Source organism: Pogoniulus pusillus, chromosome 2 (assembly GCF_015220805.1).
Source record: "Pogoniulus pusillus isolate bPogPus1 chromosome 2, bPogPus1.pri, whole genome shotgun sequence".
NCBI classification, from domain to species: Eukaryota; Metazoa; Chordata; class Aves; order Piciformes; family Lybiidae; genus Pogoniulus; species Pogoniulus pusillus.
This window is the reverse complement of record NC_087265.1, coordinates 45,465,180-45,492,248: the sequence shown is the minus strand read 5'-3', so window position 1 is coordinate 45,492,248 and position 27,069 is coordinate 45,465,180. Positions and strand designations below refer to the sequence as shown.

The 27,069-nt window shown below is 42.4% G+C and overlaps 1 protein-coding gene and 1 long non-coding RNA gene across 6 annotated transcripts in view; one reads left to right on the top strand and one right to left on the bottom strand.

Annotated features, from left to right (window-relative positions):
- The window catches only part of LOC135186379 (uncharacterized), a 43,406-nt gene extending 27,388 nt beyond the window's left edge, over positions 1-16,018 (top strand). Inside the window, exons 1-3 of one of the 2 annotated variants that reach the window (XR_010306831.1) lie at positions 2,551-2,649; positions 8,568-8,663; positions 15,955-16,018. This is a non-coding gene — a long non-coding RNA (uncharacterized LOC135186379). Of the gene's footprint in view, positions 1-2,550; positions 2,650-8,567; positions 8,664-15,954 lie in introns of those variants that run through there. The other variant, XR_010306829.1, reaches the window with a different exon arrangement.
- A 4,217-nt stretch (positions 16,019-20,235) lies between these two features.
- LOC135186348 (sodium channel protein type 2 subunit alpha-like) overlaps positions 20,236-27,069 on the bottom strand; it is a 107,005-nt gene continuing 100,171 nt past the window's right edge. For all 4 annotated transcript variants that reach the window (XM_064164021.1, XM_064164005.1, XM_064163998.1 and 1 more), the window contains 3 exons: positions 26,689-26,793; positions 24,668-24,938; positions 20,236-23,564 (listed from right to left, as the gene is read on the bottom strand). In XM_064164021.1, coding sequence (XP_064020091.1) covers positions 22,378-23,564; positions 24,668-24,938; positions 26,689-26,793 — 1,563 coding nt within the window. In that variant the 3' untranslated portion in view covers positions 20,236-22,377. The remainder of the gene's footprint in view (positions 23,565-24,667; positions 24,939-26,688; positions 26,794-27,069) is intronic.

Here is a 27,069-nt window from a genome sequence, read left to right as displayed (position 1 = left end):
CAACCACCTCCCTGGGCAACCCATTCCAGCCTCTGTCACTCCCCAGCTTTTTTGTAGGCGCCTTTCAAATGCTGGAAGGCCACAAGAAGGTCACCTCAAAGCCTCCTCTTCTGCAGACTGCACAGCCCCAACCCTTTCAGTCTGTGCTCACAGCAGAGCTGCTGCAGCCCTCTGAGCATCCCAGTGGCCCTTCTCTGGACACACTGCAGCATCTCCACATTCTCTTGTAATAGGGGCTCCAGAACTGGCTGCAGTACTCCAGGTGGGGTCTCACCAGAGTGGAGTAAAGTATATAGAGTAGAGTATATAGAATAGAGTAGAGTATATAGACTAACAAGTTGCATGTGGTTTCAAAATATCTATTTTAAGATATGAAGCTTTACTAATGTTGTAAAGGATACTGGGGTCAGGCAATTTGGATTCCAACGTATGTAATTTCAGGTGATGATAGTACAGTAAAACTGAGGGGGAGATTGCATGAGTATTTTGTTTTAAACCTCTAATTCTTCTTATTTCCTATTTCTTGAAGGGGTTTTGATTCTTGTATATTATGTAGTATTCTAGGAATAATTCTAATAACACCTCATGAGACTAAGCTGTATAACTCATACTTAAGTGGTGATTTTACAGAGCTGTAGGGCAAACTTTGTGTATGCAAGTACTCTACATGAATTCTGAGATTCTTTATTAGGCTTTGCAACGATTCCTGGATTGTGAATATGTAAATAATCACATTCCTTCACTTTTGGGGTTAGTAAGTGAAGTCCATTTTTCACCCTTCATTATTTAAGATCTAAAATTGTTTCTTGAGTCCTTTTCTTCCTGATAACTTTCAATTTGTCTTTTTTTCTTCTTCTTCTCAAATGAGTACACCAAAGTGTGATACAAGATATGTTCCAGTTTATAATTAAGTTACATTCTGGCCTGGAGCAGGAACAGTGTGGCCAGTAGGATGAGGGAGGTTATTCTTCCCCTGTACTCAGCACTGGTCAGGCCACACCTTGAGTGCTGTGTCCAGTTCTGGGTCCCTCAGATCAAGAGAGATGTTGAGGTGCTGGAAGGTGTCCAGAGAGGGGCAACAAAGCTGGTGAGGGGCCTGGAACACAAATCCTATGAGGAGAGGCTGAGGGAGCTGGGGGTGTGCAGCCTGGAGAAGAGGAGGCTCAGGGACGACCTCATTGCTGTCTACAACTCCCTGAAGGGAAGCTGTAGTCAGGTAGGGGTTGGTGTCTTCTGCCAGGCAACCAGCAACAGAAGAAGGGGACACAGTCTCAAGCTGTGCCAGGGGAGGTCTATGCTGGATGTTTGGAAGAAGTTTTTCCCAGAGAGAGTGATTGGCATTGGAATGGGCTGCCCAGGGAGGTGGTGTAGTCACTGTCCCTGGAGGTGTTGAAGCAAAGCCTGGATGAGGCACTTAGTGCCATGGTCTGGTTGACTGGGTAGGGCAGGGTACTAGGTTGGACTGAATAATCTTAGAGGTCTCTTCCAACCTGATTGATTCTATGATTCTGTGATTAATTATCCTTTGTTATTTTGAATTCAGATGTGACATTATATTGAGTATTAGTTAATGCACGTTTGGTTTTTTCCACATAATTCAAGGAAAGAGTTTCTTCTTTCACACTTGTTTAAATTTTAATTGCCTTTTCAAGTAACAAACAAGCTTCAAGCAAAGACTAGTAGATGCTGAAAACTAGGTCATCTTGTTTATGTACAAGCTCTGCTTCCTCTACTGCAGGGTGATGGTCTATAAAATCAAACTGGAAGGATTTTCCTAGGATTAGTGAAGTCAATAAAAATGTTAGAGTGTCCTTATTGCATCCTGTCATGATCTAGCCATTATTATTCATTAGCTATTCACGTATTACAATTCTGTTTTTTACTTACTTTGATTTACTTTAACTGTCAGACTCTGGGTGAGTCATTTTTAAAGAGATTCTTCACTGAAAATGTAACCTAAGAAATGAAAATAAGACTGGTATTTCATGGAATCATAAAATCTACCAGGTTGGAAGAGACCTCCAAGATCATCCAGTCCAACCTAGCACCCAGCCCTAGCCAGTCAACTGGACCATGGCACTAAGTGCCTCATCCAGGCTTCTCTTCAACACCTCCATGGATGGCAACTCCACCACCTCCCTGAGCAGCCCATTCCAATGCCAATCACTCCCTCTGGGAAGAACTTCCTCCTAACATCCAGCCTCTACCTCCTCTGGCACAACTTGAGACTGTGTCCCCTTGTTCTGTTGCTGGTTGTCTGGCAGAAGAGACCAACCCCCACCTGGCTACAGCTTCCCTTCAGGGAGTTGTCAACAGCAATGAGATCTGCCCTGAGCCTCCTCTTCTCCAGGCTGCACACCCCCAGCTCCCTCAGCCTCTCCTCACAGGGTTTGCGTTCCAGGCCCCTCACCAGCTTTGTTGCCCTTCTCTGGACATGTTCCAGTATCACAATATTTAATCAAGACCTATCTATTGCTTTCCACAATTTGTTCTCTCTTACGGGGTAACTTTGCACAGGGGTGGTCACCATGAAGTGAACAGGAACATGCCTGGTTCCATAGTAATAGCATCTTTTTAATCATGAGATATGTTTGAGATATGATGGCAAAGCTGTTTACTTCCTTCATCTCATGTTAACCCAGATCCCCAGTGAGACATTCTGTATATAGCTGTATGTATTTGTAATATATTGCAAATATCTGCTCATATCTTGTTCTAAGCTGTGAATATGAAGCTTCATTCCTTAACTTCCAGCTGGCTAAGTCTAGTCTGGGTGATTTGATAGGAATGGGGGGTGGGTAACTCCCAAACCCCCACACTCCTTTAAAACTAAGTAAGTAAAAACTGGGAAAGGTCCTGTTTTCATGTGAAATTCTCAGTATTTAAATGTAAATTGTAGTAAGTCAATAATTAGCATTTCTTATGCCATTGCCTGCACACTGGGCTGGTGACTTCACTCCATACTTTTATATGCATTATGAATTTTACTTTCCCTTCTTTCCCCAACTTCACAATAACAGAACAAATAGCATTTCCTAGTTATGTTATTCATTGCTCCTTTACATCTCAAGACATATTACAAAGGAAAAATTAAGGCTTGAAGCAAAGAGCAAGTTCAGTAACAGCCATGTGACTCAGCTGTCTGAAGATTAAAACAGAATTTAACCCTTTCTGGGATTTTTTTAAAAGTTTTATCCTGTGATGTCTTTTATTCAGTTATGCACAAATCTCAGCTGCATTATTTGACTAACTGCATGATGTAATCTATACAAATGCCACTAAATAATTGGATGGGATTTGTAAAGTGGGGCAATAATCTCTGTATCTTGTTATCTCATTCTGAATTATTAAAACAGCCACACAGACATTGTTGATGATACTGACTGCATATGTCTTACCTACCAGATGCTATATTGTAATTATAGATGCAGGTGATATCTTGTCTTGGAACAACTAGTACATTTGGCACTGTGTCCTTTGGTCACAGAATCCTATTTTGAGGGTCTGAAATAGAAGCACCAAGCTTCAAAATCAAATATTGTTGGGAATAATTGGAGAAGAGGAGGCTCAGGGGTGATCTCATTACTGTGTACAACTACCTGAAGGAAGGCTGTAGCCAGGTGGGGGTTGGTCTCTTCTGCCAGGCAACCACCAATAGAACAAGGGGACACAGTCTCAAGTTGTGCCAGGGGAGGTATAGTCTGTATGTTAGGAGGAAGTTCTTCACAGAGAGAGTGACTGGTGTTGGAATGGGCTGCCCAGGGAGGTGGTGGAGTCACTGTCCCTGGAGGTGGTCAAGCAAAGCCTGGATGAGGCACTTAGTGCCATGGTCTAGCTGATTGGATAGGGCTGGGTGCTAGGTTGGCCTGGATGATCTTGGAGGTCTCTTCCAACCTGCTTGATTCTATGATTCTATGGTAATTGATCTCAGATTGTATCTTGTTCCTATGGAGTGAAGTGGGGAGGGAAAATATAAACAGGGAAGAGAGGTGTCAAGGTGCTCACTTATGGAGAAGAGTGGTATGTAAATTATAGCCCATAGGACAACAACATGTTTCAGTCAGGGCCAGCAGAGAAGCCAGAAATTACTTAGCTTGACCTTCTGATTCTGTTTCTAAAATTCAAATTTGGAAGGGAAGGAAAACAAACAAGAAAACTTTGTGAATTATTTACTTAGATTTACCTGATTTGCAATCCAAGAAAATGTAGCAATATATGTGAGAAGCACTGAAGCAACGATACTATCGCTGCAATTTTAAAAGCATCTCCTTCAGAGGAGGTTTGCAGTGCAAGCTGATTTGAAACATTTTTTTTTCATGTACAGAGTGCTAATTTTTTGCAAACAAAATATAAGTGTTGAATAGGCTGCAGGGGGTTGTTGGTTTTAGTGTTCCAGCAGAGACGTTCCTGATGACATTTGTTCTGTTATAATACAGTTGTCTTGGTTTAGAGACTGTATCTTGAGTATGTGAATCTCACATGGACCCCCAGAAGTCCTTTGAAATCAGATTAGCTAAGAGATAATGACAGTATATTATGTATTGCACTTTGATTCTATTTGCAGAATATCTGGGGTTTGGGCTAAAGCTAGTTAACAGCATGAACCATCTTGGGGTTTTTTCCTTTCCAGATGTAGTGATATTACTTATTCATTTTCTCAGATAAATTCCTGATGCATTATACAAGACATTAAATCAGATGTGTCATTTGCAGTGTTCTGTTTTGATGCTGCTGTTCAGATTTTACTAGTGTTAGACTGGCTTGTGCATGGCTGATTTGTTTTCAAAACTGATTTTGGCAACTGAAATACCTTTTGATCAAAATGTGTCTGTGAGGTGTACAGTGTACTCCATGGTTTGTGTAGCACCAGCTCAGTGATACTTGCAGAAGAGCAGGAAAATAAAACCAAAGCAACACACAGTGTACTGAAGATAGTGCCTGGCTATTTTGGAGATTATTTATCTTCTTTTGATTCATATGAAACTCAACTCACTACCTGTTTGCCATGGCAACTATCTCTTGATAATCCTGGTACCTTATCTGTCTGAGTCACTCTTGACAGGTGTGATCTGACTTGTCCTAAACGGTGCAGAAACGTCCTTACACCGTCTGACAGGTAGGCATGAGGCATCCTTACATGTAGGTGGTGAGGAGAACAGAATCCCTACATGCAGGTTACAGACTCAAATTTAGTGTCTGTTTGACTGTGGAAAGACATCTATATAATCTCTGGTACCCATAAGTAAGACATTGTTGTCACTTTTGTCTATGTAATGCTGCTGAACTCTTGTACAGAGAAGTCTCTGAACTGTGTTTTGTGTATATAATACATGCACATAAGATGAAGTTATAGACAGCTGAAGAAATTGATTTCATTTGATATTCAGTGTCATTGTGTTAAGTGTTTTTAGACTATATTTGTATTCAGATATCACACCAAGATTGGTGTAGGATGCCATGGCTGGTAGAGAGATCTGGTAAGAATTTTTAGTCAGAATCACATCCTGTATTGGATTTGGATTTGCAAACAGTGCTTTATTTTAAAGTGAATTGTATCAAAGTCTTGGCAGCAATTCCTCTGAAAAATTACCATCTCCAAATCCATGTCTCAGTTATGTGGCAGACTTCCATTTCTGATGATATTTAACTGAAATTAGTAATGTCCCATGTTGTAACTGATACAACACTCAGGAAGTGTAGCAGGAACAATCCAAGCAGAGAAGCTTCTCTGCCTAGGCACGTGTGCCAGAGGTGTGCTCCCTGCTGCCATCTGACATTGGCATAAGAGATAAGCACACCCTGCTCTCTGACACCCACCAGAGCTGTGAAGCTGTGTTAGATCTGGTGGGGGCAGGAGTAGGGAATGACATAGCCTTTTTCTGGGTGAGTTACTGCTCTCTGGTCAAGCTGGCCAAGCTTCAGCACCTTCCTTGCATATCCTTCTGTGTGATCTAGTTGACTGGATAGGGCTGGGTGCTAGGTTGGACTGGATGATCTTGGAGATCTCTTCCAACCTGGTTGATTCAATGATTCTATGAACTGTTGCACCATGCCTCTGCTGACATCCCATGACCTGTTTGCCCACTCAGTCTGTGGTGGCTTCTTTCACAGCAGTGGTTGTGGCTGCCATTGCCCTGGCATGGCCCGGGCCTTGTCAGCTTGTCCAGCAAGAGCTGCTAGCTTCTGGTGGGTCCCTCTGCTCCTCTGGCATTTCTCTTCCAAGGAAAAGCCTCAGGAACCCACCCTGGTACACCAGAGGTTTCTCCACTGCAGGCCAGGTCAGGTCCAATGCAGCTGCTCTCAGCCACTGCCTGTGGGTTCTCTCCTACAGTGCATTTAAATCTCCCACCCTTGCCCTGGAGAGTAACAGTAACTTCATGACACTGTTTGAGTTAGTTACCAATTAAACTCTTGTAATCTCATAACATTGGTTTGTACCAATAATATTCCAGACAGGAAGAAAAGAAGGCCTATTTGCATTTTAGAGTAACATTTAAGCAGATTTCAGAGGTTTTTTTCTTTGATGGTCATAATTTGCCAGGTCTGTTTATATGGGGGAACTCTTTTGATGGGTGCCATTGGGACTTTACTTTTGCACTGAGGCTTGCTCTGCGCCACATCCAATTTAAGTGGCAGCCAAGGCAGTAGGGAAATCATTACTCAGCAACTCATGAAAGTGTACATCACAAGTTGTGTTAAGATCAAATGCAGTAGTAGTTCCAGATAGATTGGATTTATTAACAGATAAGTTTATTAGCCAGAAATAAAACCTGAATCCTGTTGTACAGCTAGATAAAATTCACTGCTAGGTTTTGATTTGATTTCTCATTGAAGAGACAAGTTTTCTTGAGTGAGCTTTCTTTCTGTATTGGGAAGAAAGACTCTGATGCAGTTTTTTTTCTGTTTTGAATTACACTAATTTATGATGTTAAGTCATCATTTATAACTGTATTAATTTTTCAGAGTGACCACAAGTCTAGACTAAAGCATCTCTCAATGGAATTAGTACTGTATCTTGAGCAATATTGCTCTGTGGTTACTTCTTTAGGTCATATAATACTCGTTCTGTATGCCTTACCTGCCAGCTGGTAGATTGCTTTTGTATCTCCCATTTTTTATGCAGAAATCTTTTACTGTCTACCTTAAGGAATTAATATACAAATACACACATAGTATCACACAGTATCAACAAGGTTGGAAGAGACCTCACAGATCATCAAGTCCAACCCTTTACCACAGAGCTCAAGGCTAGACCATGGCACCAAGTGCCACGTCCAGTCCTGCCTTGAACAGCCCCAGGGACGGCGACTCCACCACCTCCCCGGGCAGCCCATTCCAGTGCCCAATGACTCTCTCAGTGAAGAACTTTCTCCTCACCTCAAGCCTAAGTCTCCCCTGGCGCAGCTTGAGGCTGTGTCCTCTTGCTCTGGTGCTGGCCACCTGAGAGAAGAGAGCAACCTTCCCCTGGCCACAACCTCCCCTCAGGTAGTTGTAGACAGCAATAAGGTCACCCCTGAGCCTCCTCTTCTCCAGGCTAACCAATCCCAGCTCCCTCAGCCTCTCCTCATAGGGCTGTGCTCAAGGCCTCTCCCCAGCCTCGTCACCCTTCTCTGGACACACTCAAGCATCTCAATGTCCCTCCTAAACTGAGGGGCCCAGAACTGAACACAGTACTCAAGGTGTGGTCTAACCAGTGCAGAGTACAGGGGCAGAATGACCTCCCTGCTCCTGCTGGCCACACCATTCCTGATGCAGGCCAGGATGCCACTGGCTCTCTTGGCCACCTGGGCACACTGCTGGCTCATGTTCAGGTGGGTATCAATCAGCACCCCCAAATCCCTTTCTGTTTGGCTGCTCTCCAGCCACTCTGACTCCAAGATAGTAATTTCTCTGTAATAAATTGTGTAGTGGATATTAAACCCCAGTGCATTGTGGTATATGCTCACAAGGTGGCAGATTAACTTTAGCATATCTGACCTTCAGTATCTGCTGAACTTTATTCTTAGACATGAGGACTTAATGTTTTATTGATGCTTGTTAAATGGGCATATGTTTGAAAGAGTAACTATGGGCAAAGCACATTGGCACCTCCCCTTGGTGCAGTAGTAAGAAGCAGTCAAAATCGAACTAGTAACATATTTGAGAGTACTGAACTACTCTTTTTGTTCTTCCTAACTTCATCAAAACTGTCTTCTCTGCTAATCATTTGAAAGATAAAGTGTTTACTATTTACAAGTCACATAGCAAAGGACAGAAGAACATCTTCCACACTGGAAGAAGTAATCCACAGTGATAGGAAAGCCAGTACATGTGAATGGATCCCTAGGACCTCTATGTGTCCTAGAGGTAGCTCCCTAGGTCATGGCCAATTGGGGAAACAGAGGTCCAGCCCAATTTGGCAGCACAAGCTTTGGAATACCTATGTATGCACTCTGGCAGTAAATCTGAAGCACAGGACAGAGAATTCTGCAGCTTTCTTTTTCAGTCCACATTCTACAGTCATTTCACCCATTTCAAGGAACCTGTTGAACACTGAAAATTCTTACCAGTCTGTGTTTCTTTCTTAGGGAAGAGAAAGGCAGAACACATTGTGTCTGGACCAGTGAAGGGTGAAGACATGCAGCTACATCTGAGAGTCGTGAGGTGCTGCCTAGTTCCACCAGGTACACATAACTTCCAAGAGGTTCCTCTATTCCCATTCTGTTTAGGCTGTCTGCTGTTGTGCAAGGATGTGTTTTGCCTGCTTGTTATGTATACCACATACTTTGTCCCTTCACTGAGTAGTACTATGAATGGGTAGTCCAGCCCATTTCTCTCTGATTTTTGGTCAGCTGCTGTTTCAAGTCTCATAAACCGGCAAAATGCTGCAAGCTGGATACTGTTAACTGCAGGCAAACAGTGTATAATAATCTGCATGCATTTCCCCTGGGATGAAACCAACATGTAGTAACAATAGCAGCTCCTTGCAAAATCTGTCTATTGGACATAAAGCAGCCCATTTATCAGTTTATACTTAAAATAGCCTTTTGAAGAATCTGAAACACATCCATTTGCATATATTTTCAAGCCACTCCTATTGCTTCATTTTCATAAGCCTTTATAAGCCTTTATTAATATATCTGGAATTTTATTCAGGAATTATACTCTGAAAATTGTTTTGGTTTCATTTGGCTTCTGTTAGGATCAGGTTATTTGGGAATGTGCTGTATGCATTCAGCAGCAGCAAAACAAAGCTTTGTATTCTGGCTCACCGCCTCCGTTGCAGGGGCAGACAGGTGGTGATGTCCTGTCGCCATGACTACACACAGCCCTCAGGGAGGGCTCTTGTAAGATGATAGTAATTCCTGAATGGGGGGAAGGGCATGAAGATAGACTCCTGGCTGTGGGTTCTTTTGTATGGGCTGCACTCGATTGCACGCCTACCCTGTCACATTTGTGTGTGCTCCCTGAAATGCAGGGCTCTCAGATACGTCACTGCAGACAGCATGACAGGGGCTGCTCTCACTGACCGTTTAAAGGCTTTACATGGATTAGAAAGGCAAAAGCACAATTAGAGTCAGACTGCTTGAGCTTCTGCATTGTATTGGCAGTAGATTTTCCCAGGCTGAGGCACTTCAGAAAAGTATTCCTGTGCTGAGGTGAAAGCAGGTTAATATGGCAGCAGTGTAGGGCATCGTGTTTTGAGTAGGAAGTGAGGACTCTGTCACTGTGGCTACGTCTGATGACAGAAAGCAGACATACCATAGTGGGAAATGTTAATGAGAGTAAATGTAAAAGTCATTCAAGTACATCCTAGCACTAGAGGTAAGTAGAATTAAGAAACTAGACTGTGCCTAGCACACAAAGGCAACTGGCTTTTGCTTGTGAACAAGATGTAATAGCATTTTTGGTGATTAAATGTAGTTTGACCTTGTTGATGTCATAGATGAACAACAGGATTGCATCATCCCTGGTTTCAGATTGAAGTGGCTCTGAAAGTGCCACCTAGTGAATTGCCAGCATTTTTCACTCTGCATGCTTTTCTGTGGCCTGACATAACATGGCCTTGTTTAAACTTGTGAGATCTGCCAAGACTGCAGCTGGAGTTGGTGTTGCTGCAGAGTACTTGTTGGTTCAATTCCACTCCTTTACAAGAGCTCAGGTAAATGTCTCTGCTACTAGAGGAAGGAATGTATCTGAGTAAGGAAAGAGAAAATCGAGAGGGATACAAGAGAATTAAAGAACATAAACTGGCAAATCATAAAGGGCTGTCAGAAATGAAGGGACACAGCAAGCAACTGAAAGTTGGCCTTATGGTACAAAAGGGATTTTTTCTGTTGTTCACCTGACTGTAAATTTACTTTAAGGACCATGCAGCTGTCACTCTGTATGTCTGCATGTACTACCTGGTGAAGATGTGTTGTGAAGAAGAGTTTGTAATCTGTGATGTTACTAATGGTATTCAGCGTTGGAGTTTTCAGCTGACTGTTGACAACAGGAACTTGTGCCTGATAAAAAATTAATGTGGGCTGACAGAAAGGAGAGTATAGTATATGAGAAGAGTAAAGATGGGAAGAAAACATGCCTTTTTAATAGGGAATTAATTAGAGGGAATTGGCTAACTGGATGAAAAGACTCCAGCTAGTACTCGCTTGAAGCGTGTATATCACTGTGAGAGAGTTACTACCTAAGGGAAGAGGCTCTGGTATGTTTTCAGTGCTGTGCAGGAGTGCAGAAGCAGTAATGAGATGTGGAGAACAATTGGTCTCCTTTGTACTCCATCTTCAGATGCAGCAGTTCCTTCAGTCTGCTGGTTTCTCCTAATGATTTGGGAAGAGAAGGAAGCAGTGACCTAGAAAATATAGAAATACCATTTCACTGTAAAATATTTACAATCTCTAGCTTCAGCTAGACAAATTCTGCAGAATGATGAATTGGGAGCAGCCATGCTGTTAAACTGCATTGTGCTCCAAAATTCTTGGTTATACATTTTGACCTAAAACAAAGCAAGGGGCATTCTTCTAGACACACATCTATGTGTAAAATAGAAATGAACGGGTAGAATAATGAATGTAGGCTTGCAAAATCGCCTTGAAAATTTACTAGCCCAGGCATCAAATTGCCTTGCCTGCTCCAATGACAATTAGGTGGCATATGTCACCTAGCTACAAAACATAAGTGTTGAGTCTAACAAAACAATGGAGAGCTCTGTATTTTAGCTAACTGCTAAGTTTTAGGACTTATATGTCAGTCATGAAGATCTACAAGGTATCAACATCAGAGTTCTGATGAACTCAGATCACAGTACACAAAAAGGCTGCAATCATAGAATCATAGAATGGTCTAGGTTGAAAGGAACCTCAAGAATCATTCAGGTCAAACCCCCCAGCCTAGGCAGGGACACCTCCCACTAAAGCAGGTTGCTCAAGGCCTCATCCAACCTGGCCTTGAACACCTCCAGGGAGGAAGCAGCCACAGCCTCCCTGGACAACCTGTTCCAGTGCCTTGCCACCCTCACTGGAAAGAACTTCCTCCTAACATCTAGTCTAAATCTCTCCTCTTCCAGTTTAAAACCATTACCCCTCATCCTGTCATTACAAGACCTTGTCAGTAGTCCCTCCCAAGCCTTCCTGTAGGCCCTTTTCAGATACTGGAAGGCCACTATAAGGTCTCTTTGAATCCTTCTCTTCTCCAGACTGAGGAGCCCCAACTCTCATAGCCTGTCCTCAAAGCAGAACTGCTGCAGCCCTCTGATCATCTTCGTGGCCCTCCTCTGGACTCACTTTAACAGTTCCGTGTCCCTCTTGTGCTGGGGGCTCAGAACTGTAAACAGTACTCCAGGTGAGGTCTGACAAGAGCAGAGTAAAGGGGGAGAATCACCTCCCTTGCCCTGCTGGCCACACTGCTCTTGATGTAAACCTGCTGGATCTGAGAATTGAGAGTTCTTTTGTAGGGCTGCTCACTGAAAGCCAAGATCTTTGCACTCAGTGTATATTTCCATATATATGTCCAGCTTCATGTCATAGAATCACAGAATGCTAGGGATTGGAAGAGTCCTCTTGAGATCATATGATCCCTATGGCTTGTCCTAGATCAAGTTGCACGGGAGTGCATCCAAGCAGGACTCCACAGCCTCTCTGGGCAGCTTGTTCTGATGTTTCATCACCCTCAAAGTAAACAAATCCCCATGTGGACCTCCTGAAATTCTTCAGCTGTGTATTAGAAACCCAGAGGGCGTAGGCAGAGGATGCAGGTAACTTATATACCACTGCTGCCTTTCTGCATTTCCTTCTGCACAACCTGAGTGAACCAGATAATTTATTCTCATTCTTTGGAAGAAAAGATACCCCAAAATGTTTTAAATAGAAGAGTTGCAGAACTTTAAGTCTAAACCATAATTCAAAATAAAAATGTAAATGAAACATTTAAAAATACTGAGTCTGGGTTAAATTTCTGCATTGAGAAACAAAAATAACAGTAAAATAAAAATCATTGCTTGTCCTCGTTTCTGCCCAAACTCTGCAACACATGAATTAGGGATGTGCATGGTGCAGATGGGAGATGTTAGTAACATCCTTTCTGCACACATTCATGGAAGTAGCATATGCTCTGCCAGTTTTGTCCCTTGTCACTTTCAGAGTTTGAAAAGAATGTGCTGTTCCCTAGTGCCTGGAGTTACAGTAACAAAATCCTGTCCAAAGAATAAATGATACCTATAATATATGTCTCACATGTTAGGATCTGATGATGCCAGTTAAAGCTACAATCCCTTTTGTCTTCTGTACCTTTGTGTTTATGAATTTATAGAATTACAGAATCAACCAGGTTGGAAGAGACCTCCAAGATCAATCCAGTCCAACTTGTCACCCAGCCCTGTTCAGTCAATTAGACCGTGGCACTAAGTGCCTCAGCCAGGCTTTTCTTGAACACTTGCAGGGATGGTGACTCCACCACCTCCCTGGGCAGCCCATTCCAATGCCGATCACTCTCTGTCAAGAACTTCCTTCTAACCCTAAACACCTCCAGCTCCCTCAGCCTCTCCTCACAGGGCTATTGTTCCAGGATTCATTGCCCTTCAGGCATCTTCATAGAATCATAGAATCAACCAGGTTGGAAGAGACCTCCAAGGTCATCCAGTCCAACCTAGCACCCAGCCCTAGCCAATCAACCAGACCATGGCACTAAGTGCATCATCCAGGCTTTGCTTGAACACCTCCAGGGACGATGACTCCACCACTTCCCTGGGCAGCCCATTCCAATGCCAATCACTCCCTCTGGGAAGAACTATCTCCTAACATCCAGCCTAGACCTCCCTTGGCACAACTTGAGACTGTGTCCCCTTGTTCTGTTGCTGGTTGCCTGGGAGAAGAGCCCAACCCCACCTGGCTACAGCCTCCCTTCAGGTAGTTGTAGACAGCAATGAGGTCAACTCCCTACTGCCACCCCAGAACATCAGTTTGGAGTGATGTTCTGTACATGGGTGGGAGCTGAGTTCCAAATAAATTGCTGGTGGTATTTTATTACAAGAAAACAAATACACAACTCTTGCCAAAAGCTGCCTATTGGTTCCCTAAGGAAAAGTAGAAACTTCTCTAGCTAAAAGCAAAATACAACTTTCCTGTTCCACACTTTCACATGCTACTCAGATCTTTCTCTGCTTATTTGCATGAAGAGCTAGGATAAGGCCTTTGGTATTTTTTTTTCTGGGTCAATCAATTTTCTTCCTTAGATCAGAGCTGGGATCTCTGAAGTGTATAACAGAACAGAGCTTTTCTGTTGTAAAATTAGAACCATCACTGTCACTCCCCTGTAACAGCAACAAGAGAAAAAACAAATGTGAAGAAGTGTCAATTTTTGTGGCTGTCGAACTCAGTCAATCACTTCCAGTTCTCTGGGAAAAGAAATTCTTAGTACAAAATTACAAAACTTGTGCACCTTATCTTTGAATATACTTTCTATTATATGGCATGTTGTTAAACTGCTTCTTTTGATTTGCTGGGTTTGATATCACTGCCTGAGACTGAGACATGACCCACTTTGCTTTAGGATGGCCGATTTCACTCATTAGACTGTACTTGCTTGTTCTTTGCTGTGAGCACATACCTGAGGCTATGGCCCCTGAAAGCACACCCAGTATTTCTTGCATTAGGAGATTGGTAGGGCAGGGTGTTTGTGATCAATGTACAGGCTAGAAAGGTTTTATAATAAAGAGTAACCCTTCCAAGAGGCTTATAGTTTTATATAAACCCAGCAATGCCATGTAGGGTCTGGGGAATGCTTTGTGTATGTTTTTTTAATATGGGTATAAAACATTGCTATAAATTGGTATAAAACAAAGAATACCTTTTAGGAATTATACCATTTTCTCCCTTGCCCCTTGATGTAGCTTAGGAGAAAACCAGTAAATGGCTTTTATTATACAGGAAATGTGCATGAAGTATAGAACGCTTGGAAACGGAGGCCTGCTTTACTGCTATAAATTGTTCATGATATGTCTTTTCTTGTATGCATCAAACACAGTGCTTGCTGCAGAGATGCATGTGGTTTGTCTTCTCTCCTGAGAGATGGTAATTGGCTCCAGTTTGCATAGGGTACTGCAGTACAATTTATTTTCTTAGCTTCGCCGCGGCTCATCTTGCAGCATATTTTCTTGTGTGAGAGTGAAGTATTTAATCTGTAAAGTGGATGAGAGCATTTGTTGCATTACAAAGGCAAAGCACATCCCTGCTCTGTGGTACTGAGTGGAAACAGATCACAACGCTCCACCATCCCTCTTTACCTTATCCTGCCTTGTTATTAAATTGTGCATGAACTAATCATGATCTTTTAGGAAGCATCCACTGTAACTAGCTCAGCAATTTGAGCACATGACTAATGAACTGTGCTTCCAATTTGCTTTGTCTATTTACAATTAATTAGTTCTGTGGTTTTCAGCCTCAGTCACAGGGTTTTATTTCTCTTTTCTGAGTCTTATGTCTCTGTCTGGATAACCAGACAGTCTTCAAACAGGCAACACATGGAAAATAACCAAAAGATAAAGAATTTCAGTGTAAGATTTTGTTGTTAGCTCAGTGATATTTTTAATTCCTTGTATTTCATCATAGTTTTAATAGATTTATCTAGATCATAGAATCATAGAATCAACCAGGTTGGAAGAGACCTCCAAGATCAGCCAGTCCAACCTAGCACCCAGCCCTGGCCAATCAACTAGACCATGGCACTGAGTGCCTCATCCAGTCTTTGCTTGAACACCTCCAGGGATGGTGACTCCACCACCTCCCTGGGCAGCCCATTCCAATGCCAATCCCTCTCTCTGGCAACAACTTCCTCCTAACATCCAGCCTAGACCTCCCCTGGCACAACTTGAGACTGTGTCCCCTTTTTCTACTGGTGGCCCTTCAGGCTCTTCAGTGTGAAAATATTCTCACAATCCTAACAATAATGTTGTAACACATAAGTCATATCCTGGAGATAAACCCTCTGAGGGCTTTCATGATTTTATTAATTCCTATCATAATTTTAACTTCTAAAGGATTGATTTTTTTTCCCCAATGAGGTACCATGTGCATTTCATAATGGACTGAGAAGTGCTGAGCACTCCAAATTCCCTTTTAATGGATTCTTGAATTTCTTAGTAAATACATTTTATTTCTGGGGATCCTGACTTGCCATAGTAACAAGTGCTGCTTAGCATTATTGTGACCAGTCTGCTCCTTCCTGCAGTTAATGTTTGGAGGTTTTTGCCACCACGCACTGAGCTCTTCTCCTTTGTTAATATTACTTCAGTGTTGAATTAGCTTCAGCTTATTCTAGAAGCTCATGACTCTTTTATGACTGTGCACATGTTAGTACTGCTGCATTAGCTTGTGTGAGGCACTAGGACTTCTGGGGACACTTTCCTGGGAATAGTATTAAGCTGTACTGCCTTATGAATTAATCTGCAATGTACTGAACAAAACTATGTCTCCTTTCCAGGCATCCATGTGGAAATATTTTAATCTAAAACCTCATTAAATAAAAGCAGCAAGTAAAGAACTTACACTGTAAGAGTGACCTAGCTCTACTGTCAGCTTTACTAATACTGTGGGTTTGGCAATACATGACAGATAACAGGTTTAATACAGAATGGAATGCCTTTATTCTGTGGTAGGATGTGTTGAAAATTCATCTGTTCATGGTTTAGTACAGTCATACAATGAGGAGTGTAGTAACCCTTTGCTGACTGGAAACTCTGGAATGAGACTATAAGCAAAATGTAGTAGGAATATAAAATCATGCTTGACTGGGAAAACCATCACTACTGGCTTATCTAGTAGTGTGTAAGGAGTTCTTTCAAGTGGCATTTCTGTTCAAATGCTCTAAAAGCAAAGGAAAGGTGTGTGATGTGAAATTGGAATTATACAAACTCTTGATTCTTGATTTCTGTAGATAAAGGAACAGGTAGCATGGAAGAGGAAGTTCACAGAAGCAGCAAAGGGTAATTAGGAGGACACATATACCCTCAAAGCAGCAAGCCTATTTCCAGTCCATGTTAAACCAAGGCCCTCAGCCATTCCCACTGGTCCAGGCAGAAACCTCTGTCAGTGTCTTCCCACATACAGTACTTGGTGGTGAAGCTAGGTGCAGTGATGCTACTTTTCAGAGTACCGTAAGAGATGCCAGGTTCCTGAAAATGAATGATGAGCTCTCATTCATCATCATCAGAACACTTGGCAGCCTGTTCTCAGAGCAGAAGTAGATTTTAGGTGCTGCTTTGAACATGTAGTTTGAATAGGTATGTGTAAAATACAACTGTTAGATGTGAAATCAGAGACCAAAGAAGTTTCTGGATGTTGGTTGAATCATTTATGAAGTTAGATAAGGTAGTCAGGAAGAATGGTGGAATAAATAATGTACATAACTTTAAGAATTTACATAATGATGTTGAAACAGTGTCATTAGAGGATGGTCTAACTCAGGCCTGAGGGCCTGGGGGCGAGGTAGGTACATGTAGGGATACCCAGACAGCTGTGGAAGGCTGTGTCTTGAGTCTTGTTCAAAGAGGGGCAAGGACCATCTCCAGCAGCTAATGGTATGAGCAGGCTGGACAATTCTGTTTATTCTTGGTGAAGTATTTTTTCTGGTGTAGGTAAAGCCATTCCAAATATGCCTTCCTTACTGCCTCATATACCAGTTCAGAGACTCTGGTGCAATGATTGCTGATGCTTATCACACTGAAGATCTTAACCAATTGTACTGTTAGAATATTCCATCAATTATTTCATGACTATCCAAGCAGCTGAATATTTCACCAAAATATTGCCAATAGGGCATAATATCCACATATCTGGAATCATAGAATCGTAGAATCAACCAGGTTGAAAGTGACCTCCAAGATTATTCAGTCCAACCTAGCACCCAGCCCTAGCCAATCAACTAGACCATGGCACTAAGTGCCTCATCCAGGCTTTTCTTGAACACCTCCAGCAACAGCAACTCCACCACCTCCCTGGGCAGCCCATTCCAATGCCAATCATTCTCTCTGTGAAGAACTTCCTCCTAACATCCAGCCTAGACCTCCTCTGGCACAGCTTAAGACTGTGTCCCCTTGTTCTTTTGCTGGTTGCCTGGCAGAAGAGACCAACCCCCACCTGGCTACAGCCTCCCTTCAGGTAGTTGTAGTCAGCACTAAAAAGCACTAAACCCACTAAAAACACAACCATAGTGTCGTAAGGGACCTTTAAAGGTCATCTAGTCCAAGCCCCTTGCAGTAAGCACAGACATCAGGCTGCTCAGCACCCGATCAAACCTGATGATCAAAGTCTCCAGGGGTGGGATCTCCACCACCTCCCTGGGTAACCTGTTCCAGTGTTCTACCATCCTCATGGTAAGGAACTTCCTGCTAATGTCCAATCTAAAATTACTCTTCTCTAGTTTAAAACCATTCCTCCTTGCTCTATTGCTCCATGTCTTTGTAAATAGTCCCTCCCAGCTTTCTTGTAGGCATTCTGCAGGTACTGGAAGGCCACTAAAAGAGCTTCTTGGAGCCCTCTCTTCTCCAGACTAAACAAACCCAGCTTTCTCAGCCTGTCTTTGTAGGAGAGGTGTTCCAGCCTTCTGATAATTTTTGTGGCGCTCCTCTGGACCCTCTTCACATCACATCTATGTCCTTGTGTCGAGTGCCCCAGAACTGGATACAGTACTCCAGAAGAAGACAGTGGCAGAATCACATCACTTGATCTACTGGCCACACTTATTGTGATACAGCCCAGGATGTGGCTGGCCATCTGGGCTGCAGGCACACATTGTTGGCTTATGCCTAGCTTTTCACTCACAGTACCCCCAAGTTCTTCTCTGCAAGCACTGCTTCCTGTCACATCATTCCCTGTCTGTATTGATAATGGGGATTGTCTCCACCCAGGTGCAGGACCTTACACTTAGCCTTGCTGAACCTCATAAAGTTCCCCTGAGCCCACTTCTCCAGCTTGTCCATATCCCTCTGGATGACATCCCACACTCTCTGGCATATCAACAGCACTGCTCAGATTGGTGCCATCTGCAAACTTGCTGAAGGTACACTTGATTCCACTCTCTATATCATTGATGAATACGTTAAACAACATTGGTCCCAGTATAGATCCCTGAAGGATACCACTTGTCACCCATATCCATCTAGATATCAAGCGACTGACCACTACCCTCTAGATGCAACCATCCTTCAATTCCTCATCTGTGAAACAATGCACCCATCAAATCCATATCTCTCCAACATAAAAGGATATTGTGGAGCCTGTGTCAAAGGCCTTGTGGAAGTCCAGATGACATCCTCAGCTTTTCTCTCGTCCAATGATGTAATCACTCCATTGTGATGTGTGTCAGGCAGGACTTGCCCTTGATGAATTACCTCCCTGTCCTCTGTGTGCCTTGTCAGAGCTTCTAGGAGAATCTGTTCCATGATATTCCCAGGCAAAGAAGTGAGGCTGACAGGTTGGTAGTTCCTAGGGTCCTTCTTTCTATTACCCTCTTTAATAACAGATGTAAGTTTCCCTTCTTCCATTCAGCAGGGGCTTCACTTGACTGCCAGGGATTTTCAAATACCACAGAGAGTGGCTTGGCAAATACATCAGCCAGTTCCTTTAGGAAACATTCCAGTGAGCCAGCTCCAGGTATATTCTACCTCCTGCTAATTTTAAAATGCATTAAGAGAATATTGTGTTTCAGTGTACTTTCTGCCCTTGAGCAGCATAAACATAGCCATTAGAAGTGAAAACTCACTATGTAACACCCAGGTATTTTGGCTGTGAATATTACTTAACACAGCTGAGTTTCAATGTGGTCCCATTTCTGTGAGCTCAAGTGAAATGGTATTTATTACTTTGGAGAATTATTGGAGCAAAAAGGATCACTGTACAATTAAGAGCAACTTTTATCTGATTATGATGAGCCCTTTGGCTAAATGTTTTGCAGGACCAAACAGAGGAACTTTGCTGGAGAGTCTGCATTTTGAGACTCAAAGTGTGGAGAACAGCTTTGATAGCATCAAAGGCTCTTGAGGGTTGACAGAAAGGCTGTTGGGGCAGAATGTGCAGGTGTTCTGTGTTATTCCAAAGCAGTATGCTGGTGACAAGGAAGTAGAAATCAATGGGAAGTGGTCAAAATTCTCAGCTTTAAAAAAAATGGTTTAGACAAAAAGAGTTAAAATGTGAAGAATTGAGATGCTTGAGCGTGTCCAGAGAAGGGCGATGAGGCTGGGGAGAAGCCTTGAGCACAGCCCTACGAGGAGAGGCTGAGGGAGCTGGGATTGGTTAGCCTGGAGAAGAGGAGGCTCAGGGGTGACCTTATTGCTGTCTACAACTACCTGAGGGGAGGTTGTAGCCAGGAGGAGGTTGCTCTCTTCTCTCAGGTGGCCAGCACCAGAACGAGAGGACACAGCCTCAAGCTGTGCCAGGGGAGATTTAGGCTGGAGGTGAGGAGAAAGTTCTTCCCTGAGAGAGTCATTGGACACTGGAATGGGCTGCCCGGGGAGGTGGTGGAGTGACCGTCCCTGGAGCTGTTCAAGGCAGGATTGGACGTGGCACTTGGTGCCATGGTCTAGCCTTGAGCTCTGTGGTAAAGGGTTGGACTTGATGATCTGTGAGGTCTCTTCCAACCTTGGTGATACTGTGAATAAAGTATTTCTATCTGGTGATAAGGAAACTGTTCTTTATTTGTACCAAAGCCAGTTTCTAATCTTGCTTTAACCAACAGAAGGGCAGAGACAAAGAAAAAGAAACACAATTAAAAAAAAAGAGAGAGAAATCTTTATTTTTTGGCTCATTTGTAATATTGTTTTACGATGTTTATGATAATAACAATTTCCTGCATGCATTCCACCAACACATTACAAGTCAAAAGCATTTGTAAAAGAAAGATTCTACATTTAATGTTAGTTTGTGTGTGAAACATAAAATGTCCTGATGTCCTTGGTCATACAAATGTGCCATTTTATTCTTGGGAAATATTGTGGATCCTATTGGTACAAGTTTAGTGCAGCATGATTCAGAAAGAATAAGAATAGGCTATGTAAATGGACACTGCAAGATAGCAAGGATTTCATGAACAATGAAGACTATCTTGGAATTTCCAGTGCAGTGATAGAAATTCACACTTTCCCCTAATATTTTTCTTGCTGTGTCCTGTTACCAGATAGAACTATTTGGAAACAAGCTGGGTTCCAGATTTACACCATTTACTTCACATTGAAATATATGCAAATATCATATTAAAACAAGGTAGTCTACAAATAGTCACTTTTTTTCCTTGTAGTTTGATGATGCCAGTGTTAAAATACTGTGGTTAGAAAGTAAGCCATATGAGTGAGGAAAGAAATATAAGAAGCAGTGATCTAAACTTTATGACACTTTTCTTATATACAAAACTGTTGCCAAATGATATTTCTTTACATTATTTATATATGCTAACCACATTTTCAACAGATTAATCAGTTTGCAACATGGTCTGCACATTCTGATTCTACACCATATAGCAGCCACTTCAAAATTGAAATGCAAAACTAAAGAAGCTCATAAATAGCTATTTATCACTATTGTTCAATGATCTGAAAAGAAGGAGATCTGGTTGGATAGTTTGATTCACATCACCACCAAGACATGGCTTCTTAGAGTGGAGACTCTGGACAGTGGAAGGAACAAGATGCAGCAGCAAAAGCATTGACATACATCAGTGACACTCTCCAAACTATCGATAATGGCACAGAACACAACATGTCCTGTTGAGGTCTCGCAAATTACCTATACTGTGGTACATATCTGATGCAATTTGATATGGCAAAGCCATTTAATTCTATGCTCAAATGTGCACAACAGTACTCTGTTAATATTTATGTGGAACAGGGTATTTTGTTGATTCATTGCATGTTGCCCATAGTGAGAGAAAACAGTAACTAAAGAAAAACTAAAAAGGAAACCAAAAGAACTCCCAGCTATATTTCTGTGAAGCTGTTTTTCCAGTACAGAAACTGCATAACATGTTTTAAAGCTGTGAATATTTTAACAAAACCAAGAAGTTTTTCATGTTTAATGATTTGCATAAAACTAAGTCATAAGAGAAATCATTGCAGATTCCTGTAAATTAGAGGAGACTTTCCAGGCACATTAATCTGGATGCATGTGATCTGGATGAAACCACACAAGCAGTTAGATCACCTAAAATATAAGAGCAACCCTGAAACGTGGAAGTTGTTCAGATGCTTAGCTTTGTGCAGTGTTGCATGTTTATTTCTGTGTGATTGACAAGAGCAGCATGCCTATGCAAATCGCTTTTGCCTGTACATCGTAGAGAAGCTGAAAGCAGAACACCTGCTCCTCGTACCTCTTTCCCCAACCTAAAGCCTGTTACAAAAATAGTCACATATAGTAGTAAACAACTTGTGAATTAAAAAAATGATAAATACACTAATACCAATCTTGTAAAAATATGACAAACGTAGCAGTTGCATTACAAACAGTGAAGAGAATTTACTGTTCTACGCGGTTTGCGGTACGTGAAACACAACAAGTTGGCTCTTCGCACTCATTTCGCGCTCCGAGTTCTCCATGGAGCCACTTTTCCCCTCATTCTTAGCAGTGTCAGCTGCGGTGAAAACAGGAACCTCATGTCAAGTTTGTTACCCTGATTTCACAGAGCCACAGTTTGATGATGAAGGTTCACTGTTTTGTTATAGGCACTGACCTTAAGTGTATATATATATAATGCATATATATATGCGCACACACACACGCACACACACACGCACACACACACACACATATATATGTGTAAAAACTGTCAGTTTGGCATAAACCTCCTACAGGAGTCCAATTGATGCTTCATTCTCAAAGGCTGTAAACAAGTTGTCCTACAAGCAGAATTCTTAGATCTCTATTTTTTATTTTCCCTGACATCTTTACCTTTGTGGTTCTTTTCTGCTTTATCTTTTTCATATTTTTCTTTGTCTGGCTTTGTTACACTGTCATAAGAAGGTGGGGAGGTTGTAGAAGAACTCTCATCTGTTTTTTCTGGAGTGGAGTTCCCATTTAGTTTATCAACAATCTCTTTTATAACTGGTCCATCTCCTTTGTTTTTATTTCTGTTATACATACTAGACACCTTTTTAACGTTTTGCAGTAAAAGATGACGTCTGTAAGCACGCTGAATGATGACAGCAGATACCTCCTCCTGCTTTCGTTTCAGTGTGGTTGTAATTGGTTCATAGGAGACTTTGGAAGGATTGGCTGCCATGAACCGATCTTCCATCTGTATTCTGAGGGCATCCATCTCCCCACTTTCCCCCAGAACACGCTTTGTGAAAGCAAACAAGATGTCAAGGCAGTGAATTCTGTCCCCGCTTACCATGGGCAGGTCCATTGCAATAAGCTGGACTTTGTTTGGTTTTGCTATAAGAAGAGGAGGATCTAAGGAAGCTGCAAAGTCTGATAGTTTGCTGTATTCTATGAATTGTGTCGCGTCGGGATCAAACTTCTCCCACACTTCATAGAACATCTCAAAGTCATCCTCGCTCAAGGGCTCAGCACTTTCTTCAGTTGCAACACTGAAGTTCTCCAAAATCACAGCAATGTACATGTTCACCACTACCAGAAATGATATGATAATGTAGCTGACAAAGAAGAAAATCCCAACGGAAGGGTTGCCGCAGTCACCTTTCACAGAGCTCCCTGGGTGATCTTTATGGGGGTCACAGTCTGGCTCCCCACTGTTAAGAATTGGAGCTAGCAAACCATCCCAGCCAGCAGATGTGGTAATCTGGAACAGGCAGATCATGCTGTTGCCAAACGTCTCAAAGTTGAACATGTCATCAATCCCAACTTCCCTCTTAACGTAGGCGAAGTTGGACATGCCAAATATGGCATAGATAAACATGACCAGGAAGAGCAGCAGCCCAATGTTGAACAGGGCAGGAAGAGACATCATCAAGGCAAACAGCAGAGTGCGGATGCCCTTAGCGCCTTTAATGAGGCGCAGGATGCGACCTATTCTGGCAAGTCGAATGACTCTGAAGAGCGTGGGGGACACAAAGTACTTTTCAATCATCTCAGCTAAGAACATACCTGTTCAAAAAAAAGTGCATATTTAAAATTGCAAATTTATGCATGCATTACATACAGAGAGATTTTTTTATTGCTGGTGCCAAAACAATCAATATAGTCTGTGTTATAGCAAAGGACATAGAAGTTATTATGTGTAATTGAAAGCTGTTATTAAGGTGGAAGCCCCTTCCTTATGTTGAAGTGATAACTAGGAGAAGGGAAATAAGTAAAATAAAGAAGACTGCTTGTGCTAGGTAGCTAATATCTGTCAAAGCTTTCAGTTATTCCTAAAGCAGTCTGGAAATAGAGGTCTATGTCTTAGTTCTAAATAGTTCTGGAAGCTATGCCTATTACCATTCTCTTCTGTGAAGAAGTACATTGGGTTAATTTCTTCAAATTATTAGGTTTTTCTAACCTGAGGTCTACACTGTTTCAGCACAGCCTCTCTTACATGTATCGCTCTTTTAAACCACAATTCCTTAGCTTTTAAAAGCTGACAGAAATCTAAATGTCCATCAAGAGCTCAGATAACAATGATAATTAAAACTCTTATGCCCTTCACATAGCTTTCAGTTTTAGTACTGAAAGCAGATTGGAATTTGAGCAATGCTGAAAGCAACAGTTAGAATGATAGAATCAGCCAGGTTGGAAGACACCTCCAAGATCATCCAGTCCAACCTAGCACCCAGCCCTAGCCAGTCAACTAGACCATGGCATTAAGTGCCTCAGCCAGGCTTTTCTTGAACACCTCTAGGGACAGTGACTCCACCACCTCCCTGGGCAGCCCACTCCAATGGGAAATCACTCTCTCTGTGAAGAACTTCCTCCTAACATCCAGCCTAGACCTCCCCCAGCACAACTTGAGACTGTGTCCCCTTGTTCTGTTGTTGGATGCCTGGCAGAAGAGACCAACCCCCTACCTGGCTACAGCCTCCCTTCAGGTAGTTGTAGACAGCAATGAGGTCACCTCTGAGCCTCTTCTCTAGGCTGCACACCCCCAGCTCCCTTAGCCTCTCCTCATAGGGCTGTGTTCCAGGCCCCTCACCAGCTTCATCATCATATTCTTGTAAGAAATATTCCCTTTTCCTTCCACTATATTTTTCTTGAAAGAGTACATTTCTTACCTACTATGGAGAGAATCACAACCACAAAATCAAAAATGTTCCAGCCTATAGTGAAGTAGTAATGGCGAAGCGAAATAAGCTTCAGGACACATTCTCCAGTGAAAAGGACAATGAACACCAGGTTAATTCGGGACAAAATTGTTTCCATTTCTTTACTCTGGTCATCTGTTTCTACCATCATTGTGACCATGTTAAGACAGATGAGTATCATGATGCTGATGTCAAATACTTGTTTGGTTACAAAATCGAAGACCATGCCTTGGAATTTGTTCTGCAAAAACAAAGATGTAATACAGTTTATACTTTGGATTTGTTGTCATTACAAATGCCAAATGGGAAAGTAAGGTATTTCAATCTTTGGGAGTGCAGAGCAAGACCCATTCCCAACACATCTGTTAATATAAATCAAACCTGTTCTAGTTTGTGTCTCCTCCTATTGGAACGGATCAAGAAGCGTATTGCTGTTGGTTGAAAGGATGGGAAGGGAAACAGTGCAATAATAATAGTAATAACATTGATAATTGATATTATTGCTGTGAAAATATTGGTGTAACTTGATGCCCAGCAAGTACACCAGCCTAACAGAAATTCATTTTCATAGAATCATAGAATCAACCAGGTTGGAAGAGACCTCCAACATCATCCAGTCCAACCTAGCACCCAGCCCTATCTGGTCAACTAGACCATGGCACTAAGTGCCTCATCCACTCTTTTCTTGAACACCTCCAGGGACGGTGACTCCACCACCTCCCTGGGCAGCCCATTCCAATGCCAATCACTCCCTCTGGGAAGAACTTCCTCCTAACATCCAGCCTATACTTCTCCCGGCACCACTTGAGACTGTGTCCCCTTGTTCTGTTGCTGCTTGCCTGGCAGAAGAGACCAACCCCACCTGGCTACAGCCTCCCTTCAGGTAGTTGCAGACAGCAATGAGGTCAGCCCTGAGCCTCCTCTTCTGCAGGCTAAACACTCCTCCAGGCTCTCTCGGGAGCCTGTTTCAGTGTTCTGTGACCCTTACAGTAAAGAATTTCTTCCTCATGTTGAGGTGGAACCTCCTGTGCTGTAGTTTACATCGTCCCTTGTCCTGTCACAGGGCACAAATGAGAAGAGGCTGCCCCTTCCTTCCCGACACTTGGCTCTCATATATTCATATACATTTATTAGATCTCCTCTCAGTCTTCTCCTCTGCAGACTGAAAAAGCCCAGGTTGCTCAGGCTTTGCTCATAAGGCAGTATTCCAGTCCCTCAATAATCCTTATAGACCTTGATTGAACTCTCTTAAGTAAATCCTTGTCCTTCTTGAACAGGAATGCCCAGAACTAGATGCAATATTCAAGGTGAGGCCTCACTAAGACAGAGTAGAGGAGGAGTAAAACCTCCCTCAATCTGCTGGACACAGTCTTCTTAATGAATTCCAGGATCTCCATTGGCCTTCTTCACCATGAGGGCACATTCCTGTCCCATGGACAACTTGTTGTCCACCAGGACTCCCAGATCCTTCTCTGCAGTGTTGCTCTCCAGCAGATCACCTCCTAAGCTGTACTGATGCAGTCTGATCTTAAAATGCCTCCAGGAATGAAGCCCCAGCCACATCCCTGGGCAACCTATTCCAGTATTTTACCACTGTCATTGTAAAGAATGTCCAACCTAAATGTCCAACCTAAATATACTCTGCTCCATCTTAAATCCATTTCCCCTCATCCTGTCAATACAAGGCCTTCTAAACAGCCCCTCCACAGCCTGCTGTCCCCTTCAGGTACTGAAATATAGCTATAAGGTGTCCCCAGAGCCCTCTCTTCAAGCTGAGCAGCCCTAATTCTCTCAGCCTGTCCTCGTAGGAGGGGTGCTTGAGGCTTCTGATCATCTTTGTGGCCCTGCTATTTTAAAGGTAATTCTACCTTTACAATAAAATAGCTGGAAAGAAAATCATTCTTTTCAGACAAATAACCTTCTCTTGTTGGCTAAAATCTTATTCCCAAACAGGTGTTTAATATGAGGGGAATTAAAGTCAAATCACTTACCACTGGCCTCGGTATAGGTTTCTGTGGCTTTTTGGATCCCAGTTTTTTCATTGCATTGTAATATTTCTTTTGTTCTTCTGTCATAAATATATCCTGACCTCCAAAGTAAAGAAATAACATCAAGATTAATTGCTGTCATGTCCATGTATGCCACATTTGAACTGCAGTAACATAGTAGGGCATTCATGTTTGATTTATGTAACAAAAGTGTATTTGTACTGTGGATGCTCATATGCATTCCTAATGCACAACCCCCCCAAACCTTAATGGTGCCTTAGCTGGCTGAGTTTTTCCTGTGTCTTCTAGCTCACTTTTGCTGACATGACTAAGGTGGTTCTTACTATACTCACAGTGTTAAACAACTTGCTGATTAGGATATGT